General features: G+C 37.5%; 1 protein-coding gene across 3 annotated transcripts in view; it reads right to left on the bottom strand.

Annotated features, from left to right (window-relative positions):
* Positions 1–16,555, bottom strand: part of RIPOR2 (RHO family interacting cell polarization regulator 2) — a 275,401-nt gene that overhangs the window by 49,543 nt on the left and 209,303 nt on the right. For 2 of the 3 annotated variants that reach the window (XM_060189282.1, XM_007525933.3), the window contains exons 1-6: positions 15,690–15,898; positions 13,900–13,978; positions 11,467–11,490; positions 10,272–10,325; positions 6,123–6,272; positions 1,162–1,225 (exon numbers count right to left, since the gene is read on the bottom strand). In XM_060189282.1, the coding sequence (XP_060045265.1) occupies positions 1,162–1,225; positions 6,123–6,272; positions 10,272–10,325; positions 11,467–11,490; positions 13,900–13,978; positions 15,690–15,883 (565 nt within the window). In that variant the 5' untranslated portion in view covers positions 15,884–15,898. Of the gene's footprint in view, positions 1–1,161; positions 1,226–6,122; positions 6,273–10,271; positions 10,326–11,466; positions 11,491–13,899; positions 13,979–15,689; positions 15,899–16,555 lie in introns of those variants that run through there. The other variant, XM_060189283.1, reaches the window with a different exon arrangement.

Here is a 16,555-nt window from a genome sequence, read left to right as displayed (position 1 = left end):
GCTACTTACATGACACCAGGAAGAAGTCAACTGGTAAGTTAGAATGTACAGTGTTTTCTTTTTTTTTTTTTTTTAGATTTTTAAATGTTTGTTTTTTAAAAATTTCTTTATTGGGGAATTAATGTTTTACATTTGACAGTAAATACAATAGTTTGTACATGCATAACCTTTCCCAGTTTTCCATATAACAATACAACCCCGACTAGGTCCTCTGTCATCCTTTTTAGACCTGTATTCTGCCCCCACCCCCACCCCAGAGTCTTTTACTTTGGTGCAATATGCCAATTCCAGTTCAGGTTCTACCTGTGTTTGCTCTTCTGATCTTGTTTTTCAACTTCTGCCTGAGAGTGAGATCATCCTATTTAAATGTTTTTTTAATTATCTTTATTTGCTAGAGACAGCTAGAAAGAGAGGAAGGGAGAGATATAGGAGAGAGACACCTGCAGCACTGCTTCACCACTTGTGAAGCTTCCCCCTGCAGGTAGGGACTGGAGGCTTGAACCTAGAACCTTGCACATTCTAACATATGCTCTCAACCAGGTGTGCCACCACCCGGCCTCCAGTATTTTCTATGACAAGATAATGGTGAGAAAAAAAGGAAGGAGTGTTTTATGTTAAAGGAAAGCTAAGAGATATATGAATGGACTTTGTTTGAATTCTAATTTGAATAAACTATGCAAGACATTTTTTTACAACTAGAAAATTTGATAAAGGACTGGATTATGAATACACAAAAGTATATTCATCTTATTACATGTGATTATACTAGATATTTTGGCTTTATAAGAGAATGTCCTTATTCTTTAAGAGATGCACATTAATTAACACAGCCGAAGACTCACTTTGGCTTTGTATCATCAAAAGAGAAACAAAGAAAATGGCTAAAGCAAATGTGGCAAAATCTTGTTAATTATGAAAGCTAGGTGACATGGAGGTTCATTCTGATATTCACTTTTTTATGTTTGAGTTTCTGTCACAATAATTATTTAGCTGTGTAGATAAGCCTCAAAATGATAATGTTCTAAAGTATCAATAAATTAACATAAGGGAGAAATAAGAGCAGGCAGTCTTGCAAGGCAAGCAAAAATAGCATGCACTCTCAAACTTCAAAGAACTCTGCAGAGATTGTGTCTTATTCTCTCTGAGCTGGGGAAAGAATACCTTTCATCTTGATAGAGAATTCTCCCAGTAGACTCTCCAATTCGACTTCAATGGTGCACATGTTCTGTGAAGAGTGGAGATGACTGGCATTAGGTTTGACACAATGGCTCAAAGTATAAGGCATGACAATAGCTGTGATCAATCACAGCCTGATAACAGGTGTCAACTGTTTGTAGTGATCTCTATACCCTGCCCATGAAGCATTCTTCGCAAAATGTTTAACTTAAATCCAAATAAGCCCATCTATGTGTAGGAAAATCCAGAGCATGACAATGCCAGCTAAATTACGTCGTAAGCAGATCAATCCAGAATGTGGAAGTTTATAAAAATGAACCTGAATTCTAAAAACAGGCAATCTGATGGAAAAATTCTAGATAAAAGAGACTAAATTATGACCTAGGAGTTGGTACAGTGAATAAGGCATTTTGCTTTCAACTATGAGGTTGTTGAGTTTGATCCCTGGTATCATGTGTGTGAGTGATGCTATAGTTTGCTTTCTCGGGGCCAGGTGGTGACGCTCCTGGTTGAGGGCACATGTGCAAGGACCCAGATTCAAGCCCCTGGTCCCCACCTTCAGGGAGAAAGCTTTGCAAGTGGTGAAGCAGGGCTGCAGGTGTCTCTCTGTCTCTCTGTCTCCCTCTTTTTCTTGATTTCTGGCTGTTTCTATCCAGTAAATAAATAAATTAAAAAATTAAAAAAGAGAAAGCTATAATAAAAAATAGCTTACTCTCTCCTCCTCTCTCATAAAATAAATACTTTTTTAAAAATATAATAATCAAGAGCAATGTGTCAGCTTCCTCCTTACTCTGTGTGTGTGTATGTGTGTGTGTGTGTGAGAGAGAGAGAGAGAGAGAGAGAGAAAGAGAGAGAGAGAGACTGGGATCAAAACCAGTACCTAATGCATACAAAGCATGTTCTCTAGTGATAAGCTACATCCCCACTCTGTAATGCGCTTTCATTACATCCTGACTTGAAAGATAAGTCAATAATCCACTTATAAAAGACATCACTGGGCCATGTAGGGGGAATTGGACATGTAGAGGATAACAGACAATTTTATAGGATGACTGTTCACTTCTTTTAATTGTGATAATGATAATGAGTTATACAAGAGGAATGCATATTGCATATGTCACCAAGAAGAGATCCATGTTAAAATATATAGTGTGTGAAATGTCATGTCAACCATTTACTGTAAAATACTTAGCAAAAAGGGAAGTGATTAAGAATATGTGAGAGAAGGGAAGCAAACATGGAAATACCAGTTGGCAAATCTAGATTAAGTTATAGATGGTTTTCTTCATACTAGTCTTGATTTTTCTGTAGATTTAAAATATTCCTTAATGCAATCTTGAGTTTGAAATGGCATAAGAGCTTAATTCTACCCCTGAAGAACTGTGACATAGTTTCTGCTTCAATGTCACAGGATCCCAAAAACGATTCTTGGGTCTGAGACACCAGAGAAGGCAGAAGGTGCAACACCAGTTATGCAGGCTCTTAGATATATAACTCCTCTATCCACTTCCTCAGTATCTGAGGGCCTACATAGAAGCTGGAGTTTAAAATCAAAAGGAAAAGTGCTGTGGTCAGTGGTTGTCAACAGCTAGGCTCTTCTGCAACTTGAACATTTGAACTTTTGAGCCTACATTTGCTATATTAAGAAGCAGTCCTTATCCCTGCTCTAGGGTGGCATCTGCAGCCTTTCACCTCAGTCATCAGCCTCCATCAAAGCTGGGGGTAGAGTGGACTTTGTGGTGACCACTCCCACTAACAAACAGCCAGCTTAGAGAGCACTAACAGGGTCTGCTTTGCAAGGTGAAAACTTCTGACCTTTGCTCTGCTTCTATTCCTTTGCTCTGCTCAAAAAGATTACTCTCTTGACCTTAGTGCATGGAAAAAGAATGGCATTGCCTCTCTCCTTATAAGCTCTCCACCTCAAATAGCATAACAAAGCTAAGAGAGACTTTAGGAAGTCTAAGCTCAACAATTTTGAAGTCAAGTCTCTCTCACACGCACACACACACACACACACACACACACACACACACATACAGTGAGAGTGAGAGAGAGAGAGAGAGAGAGAGAGAGAGAGAAAGATAGGTATGTAAATAGATGGATAGTCAGTCAGACAGATAATAAAGGTTTCAGTGTTATAAATTCTCTTCCAATTCTCTTCCTCAGAGCTTAGGGTGTCTTTGCGAGGTGAATATTTTGAGAAATATTACTGAGGTTATCATGCATGTCAGGATTGCTACCAGTGTCTTCAAAACACACACACACGAAAAAAAAAAAAACAGTGAATAAATAGTAGCTTAATAGTTAGGGACATCATAGTAAAAAATTTCTTTCATCTCACCCATGTAAGCCATAGATAGATTTTGCTGCACTTACAAAAGCCCCCAGTGCCATCTCACCCTAAAACCTTTTGTGATCATATCCTGGCTTTTGTGGTTATGTGAAGAGACACAATGAGGACAAGTGAGGTATGAAGCTTCAGAAGTTCTGGACTTCTCTAAGGCAGTCCTTCCTCTTTCTGAAACTACACTCTACAACTTTGAACTTATGAGCTAAGTATGATGTCATGTCTTGGCACTTAATCAAGGGTATTTATGAAATGACCTCTGAAGACTCTAGAACAGGCAGCTGATCGGTGACCTGTTTGTGGGCTGAGAACAGTCTCTCTAATTAGCTACTACTCTTTTGATTTCAAGGATATGTAGAAGTGAGTTCTGATGAACTAGGGCTGCTTCTGACAAGAAATTTTTAGCCTGCAGGTTCAAAAGTGTGGGTGGAGAAGAAAGGAAGTCACATGGTTATTTTCACTAACATCTAACTGAAATTTAACAAGTTCATATATCATGAATATAGGAAATAAATCACAGATGCATTACTAGATTCTGCAACAAAGATATTGATAGAAGTCACATAGATGTTCAGGTCACATCATTTGTAGCAGATATCGTGAAAAATCATTTTTATTATCCCCTACTTTGAATCTTATAATTTGTAATAAATGGTAGTTCTTATTTAACTGAATGTGTTAGTAAAGACTAACTATTGGGATTGTGGAATTACCAGACAAATTTGATTTTTAAAAAATATTTTGAAAATTGTATTGATAAGGAGCAGGATGATAGCTCATATGATAAAGCACATTATCATGCTCAAAACACAAGATCTGGGGGTCGGGTGGTAGCACAGAGGGTTACGCGCACATGACGCAAAGCACAAGGACCAGCTTAAGGATCCCAGTTTGAGTCCCCAGCTCCCCACCTGCAGAGGGGTGGCTTCACAAGTGGTGAAGCTGGTCTGGAGGTGTCTATCTTTCTCTTCCTGTCTCTGTCTTCCCCTCTTCTCTCCATTTCTGTCCTATCCAACAACAGCAATAACAACAAGGGAAACAAAAATGGGAAAAATGGCTTCCAGGAGCACTGGATATATAGTGCAGGCACTGAGCCCCCGCAATAACCCTGGAGGCAAAAAGAAAAAAAACACAGAGTTTGAGAACCTGCACCACATGGGAGCACCATGACACCAGGAAGAGCTCTGTAGTTGTTATAAGAGTGCCATAGTGTTTCTTCCTCTCTGTCTCTCTCTGAAGTACAAAGAATGAAAAAGTTGGCTTGACATGGTGGAACTGTGCATGAACTCTGATACTATAAGAAAAAAAGAAAGAGGAAGAAACAGAGAAAGAAGCTCTGTTTTAGGTCATGAAAAGGGACAAACTGGCTCAGGCAAGAGGTCCTGCTGGAGATCACAGACAAAATGATCTGCAAATCATCTAGGAGGCCCCTCCCACCCCACAGTTGAGACAGATGCTTGACTCTGGGAACTGTCCAATAGGTCCCACTGGGTGATGACTTCATTCATGAAATTTGATATCTGAACAAAAACTCAGGGGACAGTGTGATGTGCTGCTTTAATAATTCAGTTATTTCATCAAAGACAATAGTATCAGGTGACCCCAGGGGGAGCAAAAGCTTCCCTGGGTCACATGCTTGGGACCTGGAGACTATTAGAAACTAGGGAGGCTCATTTCTGATAGTGGTCCTTTATCTTGCCTCCTTTAAGATGGAAAGGGGAAAAATATGTATATGCTTTTTTTTTTTTTTCTTTCTTTGTCTCAGCTCTGGCTTATGGTGGTGCAAGGGATTGAATCTCAGACTTTGGAGCCTCAGGCATAAGAGTTTGTTTGCATAACCATTATGCTATCTACCCCGGCCCTATGTATATATATATATGTGTATGTGTATGTATATGTGTATATGTATATGGAATTAAACCTGGAACCTTGGAGCCTCAGGCACAAGAATCTGTTTGCATAACCATCATGCTATCTCCCCTGACCAAAGGAACATATCTTATAATAAAATGATCCTAGGTAGTAGAGTTAGCAATACCCAACATTCAAGGCAGCCCTTATAATCACAAAGTGTGTCCAACTTCCAAGGGTAAAAGCTAGATTAATTCAAGTGCATTAAAATGACAAAAACCATGGCACTGTGTATAACTCATTTATTCACTGAAAATTCTGACAAACATCTGTAGTCTACCTTTGTAGAGACTGAACAGGCAGGTATGGAGAACACAGACAGCATGAAGACGTGGTCAACAAATGACTTAGTAGAGTCTAAAGTCTTGTGGTTTTACAACACTATGGCAATGAGTGTATGGCAAATGATGCTCAGAAACTGAGAAAGGGACATTTCCTGGCATCCAATGAGGTCTCTAAACAAATATACAGCCCTCCCCCAACAAATTGCCCAAGAGCCATTTTGCGTAATTTCACTGATAGTGTCAAAAAAGAAAAAATGCAAGAGAGGCAAAGAGTCAAACATTTCTCTCAAGAGCAGAACAGGAGTGTGCAGGTTGCCACTTCTCTTATTCTTGGCAGTTACCAACAATTCCAATTCCAGCTCCAGTCCAGATGGAGTTCCACAGCTGAGCAGGTTTACACATACCTCTGTGTACTCTTTGTAGCTCCGATTGATCTCGGATAGGCTCTCCCGGGCAGCCTTGCTGGCAGGAGATGATGCAAAGGCTTGCTTCATTTTGCTGGCACCGTCTTGTAGCCGTCTTTGGATACAATAAGCTTCATAAAGTTCATCTACCTGCCAGAGTCAAAACAGGAAAAGGAGGGATGTAACTATTTGTCACACTTGAAAGAAGGTACATAAAGTCATTGCTAAGTTCCTTAACAAACTTCATGTTTCTCACTTCAACAAGAAGAATCTTGTAGAAGGGTGATCTTTTTGGACAGAGACCAATCGTTTAAATTTTAGCTACTGTATCTATTTTTTTTTATTTCAATATAAATTTTACTCTCAGCCTTCATTTCAAATCAAACAAAATAAAGGTAGGGACTGAACTGTGGTGCACCTGATAGTCTACATATTAAAATGTGTGAGGACTCAGGTTCAAGACACTGGTCACCACCTACAGGGAAGAAACTTCCTGAGTGGTAGAACAATGTTACAGGTGTCTTTCTCTCTCTCTCTGCACCCCCTCTATTTCTGTCTATATCAGAAAAACAGAAGGGCAGAGGGATGTCCTTGTGCAGGCACCACACCCCAACAATAACCTTGGTGGCAAAACAAAGGAACAAATCTTATTTAACTTTGGTGGATTGTGTGAGCCAAGTATTGGATAATGACGACAGGAATCTTCTATACATAGAACACATACTGGAAGGATATATAATTTCACACCAAGGTGAAAATTTTGTAGTATACTAGACTTTCTGCAGGTGGGAAGCAGGGCCTTGAATCCAGGTCCTTGCACCCCTGTTTTTCCTGAGGGTTGGAGCCTCATGCATGCAAAGGTTATTCTACTACTCTCAGACCACTTTTTCATTAATTAATTAATTAGTTAATTAATTAATTACTTCATCTATCCATCCATGGACACACACACACACGTACAAACGCTATAGCACCACAATATCTCCTAGTACCACAGTACTCCCATGAGGTGACAGGGTTTGAACTTGGGTTGTGTGCATAGTGAGGCATATATCCTACCTGGTTAGCTATCTTTCTAGGCCTAGCACTTAAAAAAAGTCAAAACTTTACAAAAATTATTTTCAACTATTAGCCTTAACAATAATGTGGAAAATGAAGTTAACTTCTTAAAATTATAGTGAAGCATATTGTTAAAATCTGTCAAAAAGAAGAGTTAATGATTATAAAATGCCTTGTGTATGAACTAAAATACAATAAAAAAAACAGAAGCATGGCTGGGGAATGACTCAATTTGTAGAGCATCAGACTTGCATGCCTGATGTTCCTGGTTCAATCCCTAAAGCCATATCTACCAGAGGAGTGAGTGCTTTGGCTTCTTTTTCATCTTATGTGAAACTCTTTCATATGCACTAAACAAAATAAGTAAATAAAAAAAAAAAAAGAACATGAAAATGAAAGTGAACCATTCTATATTTACAGAGTATTTGCAAATGACTACTGATGATAATATATAAGCATGATGATTACTTAATGCTTCTAAGACAATGACTTTCTTAATCAATCTAATGCTATCTTGAAACCTGATGCTATTTCGAAACCCAGAGGACATTTAGCAATGTCTAGAGATAGATTTCAGTGTCACAGGAAGTGATACTAGCATCTACTAAGCAGAGGGCAGGGATGCTGCTAAACATTTTAGAATGCAGAGGACAGTCCTCTACAACAAAGAATTACCTGAAAACATCAATAGTGCTTAGTGAAGAAAAGGCTCATTAGGAATGACTTTAGAATGGCCACAGTGCTTGTTTTAACTTATGAATGTTAATTGTAATTAACTACAGGGACACTGTCTTCCAGGATTAGCAGAAGCAAACAGACTTTTACTTCTGGGGAAGATGTCTTTACCTAGGAGTATTTGAAATTTTTATTTCAATACAAACTTTCTTCTTCTTTTAATAAAGAAGGTTTAGGTTGTAGATCCAGATCTAGAAATGCTTAGAGATGGATATAATAGACCTCAGAGTTTAAGATTCTCTTTTTTGAAATGAGAACAAGAATGTTAATTAAATATTCAATTTTTTTGTACAAAGTTCATACAGTGGGTGTTGAAATATTTTCTTTTGCTACACGTGAACTTAACATATTTGAAGTAATAAAATGAAAGATGAGATCTGGGCAGTAAAGCAGTGGCTAGATCACTGGACTTGGAAGCATGAGGTCTTGAGTTTGATCCCCAGCATTGCATATGCTAGAGTTCTGTATCTCTTGCCCTCTCCCCCATTGAGAAATTAAATCTTTAAAAAAATAAAATAAAACAATTAAAAACTTTTTTTTGTTTTTTAAAGATTTTTTAATGTTTATTCATTTATTCCCTTTTGTTGCCCTTGTTTTATTGTTGTAGTTATTATTATTGTTATTACTGATGTCATTGTTGTTGGATAGGACAGAGAGAAATGGAGAGAGGAGGGGGAGATAGGCAGGGGGAGAGAAAGATAGACATCTGCAGACCTGCTTCACTGCTTGTGAAGCGACTCCCCTGCAGGTGGGGAGCCAGGGGCTTGAACCGGGATCCTTATGTTGGTCCTTGTGCTCTGTGGCACCTGTGCTTAACCCGCTGAGTTACTGCCTGACTCCCAATAAAAAACTTTAAATGTGTTATAATATCCCTTTTGTTCAGCAGGAAAAAAATTGACTGCTCACTGAGAAGCACTGCTATTAGTAATATACAATAATATTTACATAATTGCTACAGTAATATACAATAATTTACATAATTGTCTTCTCTATCCAGAAATTGATTACACTTAGAAGACAAATATTACGGGATTGAACATTATTCTCTTGGTTAAAGGATTCTATATTATCTTCTAGTTCAACAATTCATCCCACTCTATTGAGAGGAATTGACAGATTTTGTTTTGTGAGGGGTCAATGGAATTGTCTCTGATTAAGAAGGAGGTATAAGATTAAATGAGTGGCATATTTGCTAATAGAATCTTTTGGTTGGTGATTGCCATACAAGGTAGCTTCCAGACTTTACAATTTAGCTAAAACTCAACTGGTGAGCTTATTAAAATGTTGATACCCGCATATCAAATACACAGCTTATATATTAAAAAGATTCAGTTTGAGTGATTTTCCCCCCTCAGATTAATTAACTAGTGATTTATATATCTACATTTTGCTAGGAGTGTACATAAACACCATTCCCACCACCAAAAGACTGTGACCCATCCCTCCCACCCACTCCCACCCCCCACTGGCCCAGGAAGCTGCATGTCTACCCCTCACCACAGGGTTTTTACTTTGGTGCCCTACTTACAATTTGGTCAGGTCCTGCTTTTAGTTTCCCTTTCAGATCTTCTTAGTCAACTTCTGTTGATGAGTGGGATCATCCCATACTCATCTTTATCTTTCTGACTTAGCTCACTTAATATTTTTGAAAAGAGAGAATAGCTTAAATTTCTAGTCTCATAATTTTGGAAAGTGATGATACTTGTAAATAAGAACAAGAATTGCTACTACTGTGATTTAGCTGTTCCCAAAAGGAAATGGTCCTAAGTTGTACCTGTGCCTACTGATAGTGTTCAAAATGAATGAATCTCACCCCACTCTAGGTTAGTTAGACCATCACAGGACTCTTTGTAGGTAGGGCTCTGGGCTGAATGTCAGTCAGCAACACAGACAAAATGGAAACTATGCCATTTAAGAACGATTTAGGGAGGTACATGGGATTTGTCTTTAAAAACTTTAGTCTTTTATGGCAAAGACTATCAGGTTTTACGTAGTACTGTGGAGTAAAGTTAGGCAGATGTAATGTTTTTATAGGGTCAGTGTGGGTCAATCTTGTTTCTAAGCAAGCTAATAGTCTTTCTAATGAAGACTATATGCCTTCAGGAGACATTGCATACATTACATAATAAGAACTCAAATGTTTGTTGAACTGTAGTAGAATATACCTGTGTTGGATTACTAGACTTCATTCTCTTCCCTCCTCCTCTCTGGCTGATTGTTAAAGGACTTAATTGTTAATCACTGTAGCAGTCAATTAGATAAGGAACTCTCCATGGATTGGATGCTCTGGCCATACCAAAAGAGTATTGATCAGTAACGGAACAGAGAAACAAAGACAATAGGAACTTCAATTACCTTACTAATGTGAAACTCCAGGCGTCTCATGTATCTTTCAATTGCTTTAATTTGCTGGAATTAGAAGTTTGAAAAACTGCAGTCATTTACAGTTGAATTTATCTAGACTTGTGAGAATATCTTCATCACTTCATACTCAAAATGTACCAGAAAATACTAAATATTTCCCCTTTCTTCCTCTCATTTTGTCACTTTTGAAATCTTCTAGTATCAATCTGAAAAGTATTTATTTTAAATATTGAATAAATATGGACTGGGGAGATACCATAATGGCTATGCAAAAGTCTTTCTTGTTTGAGGCTCTGAATTCTTAAATTCAATCCTCAGCACCACTATAAGCCAGAGCCTAGCAATGTTCTGGTAATATACAAGCAAACAAATATTGAATAAATACTTTGAGAGAGGGACTTGAGTTCACTATTGGAATCCTTGTGTTTCAAGGGAGGACAATCAATTAGAATTTACTGGATTTCTGGCAGAACAGTATCATGTTGGGGCATATGTATATCCTCCATAATAACATTTGTCCCCTCTTAGATGAACCTTTTCTTTCTCACATTTTAGTGTTTCTGAAATTGATTGAATTTTACTATTGCTACTGCCTATATACACTCAAAGATCATCATATTTTACATGCCTCACCTCTTCATTTAGTTATAAATATTACTATTATATGCACTAAATTTAATTACCCTTTAAGTATCTTCAGAAAGATTATACTATGACTCAACTTTAAAGTTATTGGAGGTATAGAAAGGCATGTATGAAGATCATCATATACAGTAAATTTATCATTATCACAGGCTTAAAAGTTTTGTCACTATATGTAAAATACAAATTTTAAGTGAAAAAAAAGAGCTATATCAGTTTAACTGTATTTGGCACATAAAATAACAGTGTTTTCCAATCGAAGACATCTTTGTTTTAATGAAATATGGTAATCAATATTTAGAGAGAACGCAGGCAATTTTTTCTAAACACGTGGCAAATCAGAAGACCAAGAATCCTATAGCCAAGTGGAATTTTAATGGTAGCCACTCATTATCCTCATTAGACAAAAAGATGTTTTTCTAGAGCTAGACCAAAAAAGTTCTCTACTATATATTACTGCATATTAAGAGGAAACCATTGATGACTAGTCAAGGATGCAGGGTTTTATTTTTCAGCAATATGCCGTCATAGAGCAATTACTTACCTTGTCAAGGTCATACAGCACACCCTAAAATATAAAGAAACATCTGCATTAAAACATATCCTCTTCATAATTGTTACTGAGAGTAATAAGGAAATTTAGTCTACATTCTGAGTAAAATAACCAATCCTGCAGGGTTGTGGTAGAGATTTTTTTAAAAAAAAATTCTCTTAAACAGTAAAAATTGGGTTAAAAACAAGTATGACTACTTTTAAAAGTCAATATTTATTTATATTCTGCAACTCTAGAATTCCATCCATTACTCTTTTGCCCCTTGGGAGCTTTAAGGTTTTTCACTGACTTTGAGCTTTTCCTTCTACAGAGAAGCAAGTAAAATTTCTGTTCAGTTTTTATTTTTTTTTAAAAGCATCAAATATAGCAGTGTGATATTTAAAAAATACTTGCATTCCTGTTTAAACATGTAAAATTGGCATTTAAGAGTACTTGAGGATGATACGCTTTTCAAAAACTGTTAATTTCCTGTGGGCTTATAAGAGCATAGTAGAATCTATACACTATCACTCTTTGGCCCCTGTCACCAATCCAGAGCTAGGCCCCCTATACACTATCACTTATAAGAGCATAGTAGAATCTATACACTATCACTCTTTGGCCCCCTGTCACCAATCTCACTAGGTTCTGGCAGAAGTCCATTCATTCCAGTCTCCATTGTGTTCCAAGGATAAATATTTTTTTACCATTGAGATTTGTCAAGGGTATTCAAAAGCTCTGAAGGCCACTCTATAAGAGGCTGATCCACTTTAATAGGGACAACTTATGCTCTAACACTACTACTAAACCTTTCTTTTAATTCTATAAAATTCTCAACTTCTAAGCTTTTGAAAAGGACAGAAATATACACTTTAACTTATCTCCAAGAAAAGAAAAGATATCAGTAATTAGCATAGCTATTGCGTTGATGTATTTTGATGTATATGCATACAACCTATTACCTCCTAGGTAAGCTTATTCTGGGCTGTTTGATGCTTTGAAACTAAACATAACAATGTGCAGTTGAAGTGGCTCAAGGACTCTTACAAATTCTCAGAACAATTACATCTTGACATTTTTTTCTTCTCTATCACCAGTGATTTATACTATTTTTAAAAGACTGGAGATTAAGCAAAAGTTCTGGGTTCCAAATTTTCTATCAACAATATACTAGAACAACTCCAATTTTTAATTTTCTTGTGTTCTTTAGGAGGAAGGGCTATAGAGGCTATTTTGAAAAATAGCTTTTGAAAAGGATAGAAATATATACTTTCTGATAATAAAATTTATTTATAGAAAAAAGATAGGAAAAAACCTAAAAGGTATTAAGAATAAAGTATTAAGAAAAATAACTGTTAGGGGTTGGGTGGTGACACACCTGTTTGAGCGTACATGTTACAATGTGCAAGGACCCAAGTTCCAAGACCCTGGTCCCCACCAGCAGGGGGAATGCATTGTGGAGAGGTGAAGCAGTGTTGCAGGTGTCTCTCTTTCTCTATCACCCCCTTCTCTCTTGATTTCTGGCTGTCACTATCCAATGAATAAAGTAAAGATAATAAAAAAATTAAAAATAAAAGATTTAACTGCTGTCTGGTATGTGACACAGAGGAGAAAACGTTCAAGCATGAGAGTCCAGTGTTCTCGCTCTCTCTTCCTCTTCTCTCTCTCATCAATCAATCTTTTAAAAAACTCACAAAGAATAATTTTAACCTTATTCTAAAACACACAGCAGGAAATAGTGCTTTGCATTCCCTTGGCTATACATTTATCTTCTTCCCTCCCTCCCTTCCTTCCTTCCTTCCTATTTTTTTTTCTTTTTTTACCTTCATTTACTTTATTTAATAGGCAAGAGGGAAAGGTGAGAGGGAGAGAGAGAGAGAGAGAGAGAGAGAGAGAGAGAGACCTGCATCATTGTTTCACAGCTTGTGAAACTTCCTTCTACAGGTGGATCAAGGGGGCTTAAACCCGGATCCATGCACATGGTTACATAAGCAATCAATCAAGTGCACCACCATCTGGCCTGCATCTGCATTTCTTAAAGTTTTTTTTCCCTGTCTGCAACCCCACTCATAAAAGAAGATACTCAGCACATACAATGGTTACCTTTGAAGGACAAAGGCACAATGGCATCTCCTGGGGAAGAGCTAATCAATGTAAGTGACAGAAGTTAAATCTACATGCCTTTGCTTTACTGTGCTGATTTTGGTAACTATCCTAATTGATGTTATTTTTTTTCCTTTCCAAAAAACTCAATGAGTTATTTACAGATCATGTCAGTGTTTTGCTGGGTCTCTCCTGAATGCAAAAGAGGTATATATGTTATTAATACATTTCTCTTTTTCTATTATCAATCTGTCTGATGCTTATTTATTTGTCCAGTCACTAAAGAATCCAGAGGGGTTCAAGATGTTTTATTTCCTGCTCTGACAATTAGATGGTACTTACCAGGCGAGAGTTTCTTCTCATATCTTTTAACTGAGCTGTCAACTTGTCCAACTCCGTTTGGTGGACCTCCAGATATTCACTGAAAAGATAAGATGAGACATAATGAGAATATTCTGTGACTGTCAAATGGAACCAGGTACTATAACTGAGCTTTTCCTTCTGAAGGGAGGGAGCTTAAGAAACTGAACTTTGCTTTTTGTGGAGTGCAGGACTGGAGGCAGAGGCTCTGCCATTTCCCAATCTCAACATTTTGAAAGTTCTAGCAGTTTTATCTGATTCTATCCAGATGGTCAATCAGGTGAGTCTGTGTGAATTCACAAGTTCAGAAAAGAAAATCACTGGGAGGGAGTCGGGCGGTGGCTCAGTGGGTTAAGGGCACATGGCACAAAGCACAAGGACCAGCATAAGGATCCCGGTTCGAGCCCCCGGCTCCCTACCTGCAAGGGAGTCGCTTCACAAGCGGTGAAGCAGGTCTGCAGGTGTCTATCTTTCTCTCTGCCTCTCTGTCTTCCCCTCCTCTCTCTATTTCTCTCTATCCTATCCAACAACGACAACATCAATAACCCCAACAATGTTAAACAACAAGGGCAACAAAAGAGAAAATGAATAAATAAATATTAAAAAAAGAAAAAGAAAATCACTGGGAAAGGATGGGGCATCCTATCTATGGATATTGCTGTAATCCTGACAGGTCAAGGGTAAAATATTATGAGTGCTGACACTGTAAAAACCTCAGCTGGAAAGGAGCATTGAAGGAGAGTATATTGAAGCAAAGGTGCTGACATTAGAATAACGTATCAATACAAGCAGACATGTGGAAGGCAAGAACAGATAAAGACCTGGTTGAGTAAGAGGTTCTACTTAAATAAATAAAAAAAAATAACAGTTGCTTCTGCTAACACATTTCTAAAACATGGTATAAGTTTTGGCATATTTGTATTAGATCAGATTTGAGGTGCTTCCTGGTCTCTATGGCAATGGTCCTGAAACTTCCTCTGGTGACAACTACCAGAAACCTTCATTCAGGAGAAGTTCTTTCTTCCCTGTGGATGGATACTAAGGAATTGTCTCTAACTCTATAGCTGTTTGTCAGCTGGCCTATTTCCTAAATCTTCAACTTAAGTGATTCTTTAATTTTGATTCTTTACAGATAATTGAATCATGTACTTATATGATCACAATGTAGACTTACCCAAATGAAATTATACTGTAATTATATACAATTGACTTGACCAAAGCAAAAGTTGCTTACATACAGGTGACAGTACACTTGAGATCAGATCTGATATTATAGAGGGTGAGACAAGCATTAAGTCATTTCTGAGTTGGTGGTCATAGATCTTGCTCATTCAATACAGTACCAATTCTACAGTTGTCTCAACATACACCAAGTTTTATTTTGGGCAAAGAACCCCAATAATGTACTCAGGTAGGTTTTATAACCTTTTTTCAGCAATCCCTGGAATAGATATGCTTGCCCAACATCATTGAAGTGAAATCTAATCCTATACAGAGTTAAACATAAAGATGTAACTATTTTTGGTCTCCTTCAATGTTATGAATAGAATATGAAAAACCCAACATATTTTACATCTTTAGGGCTCATCTATCTTAAGACTTCTTCAGTTATGGTACAAGAATAAAATATCTACTATAGAAACAAATATTTTTTTAAAAAGATGTTCTAAGACTGACTCATCTCTGAAAATCCTTCTTCTAGCTGCCCTCCTTCTCCAAAGAGATTAGAACAGAAAAGGATTTCAGTCCATTATTAGCTTCAAAGTACTTACTCAAGTCCATTTTTCAAGGCCCGGTAGACCTCTTCCACTCTTTTAGGCTGAGGTTCTTTGGAAGGGTTGTTGTTTTTGTGTCCCAAGTTATGCATTTTCTTCAGTTTGGCCTGAGGTTTCTTGATAGCAGAAGAATTTTCAATGAAGGAGTTACATCTATGGAAAGAAAAGATGACATTGTGAATTCGAGGCATTCAAAATTATTTGACCTAAGTAATGCCCTTAAATCATCTTATGTTTATATCTTCATGCTTCTCTCAATTCATACCAACTGATACTACATCTGTTGATCCAAACCTAATCAATGCAACCAGTACCACTTCAGCATGTTACACTTCAGAGTGTGTCCAGAAAGGTCAGACAAGGAATGTCAACCCTTCAGCTTCATTATTCTGGTGAGAACTTTCCTAGCTCATAGGACTCCTAAATTCCATTTCAGGTGGTGCACTTCTTAACAAAAGTTTAGATATAGACCATGACCCATGAGATAGGGCATATGTACATGTATCTATAAGTTAGGGGAAAATATATATCTTAAGCAAAAGTGCACAATAGTTTGTAGTGAGTCAATAAATGAAGCAAGCAAGTAGAAAGAGCTAAAAAGATACCTTAAAGTACCTAGTGAGACAATTTATACTTAGACCTAGCTCCCCTTCTCACCTACCTCCTATTACACTCCTCCCTCAATCACTCCAAAGTTAATCTTGTCAGACAAAGTAAGGACAACAAAAGCTGAATAGGGGCAAGATACTAGCATACTTTAATGATGACTCTTTAGTCACTACCAGGCCACCCCATCACTTGGGGCCCTAGTCAGGGAGTCCTGGGATTCCCACACAGACATGATAGGCCTAGACCTTTAACAG

Source organism: Erinaceus europaeus, chromosome 4, assembly GCF_950295315.1.
Source record: "Erinaceus europaeus chromosome 4, mEriEur2.1, whole genome shotgun sequence".
In the NCBI taxonomy this organism is placed as follows: Eukaryota; Metazoa; Chordata; class Mammalia; order Eulipotyphla; family Erinaceidae; genus Erinaceus; species Erinaceus europaeus.
This window is presented reverse-complemented; position numbering and strand designations above follow the sequence as displayed.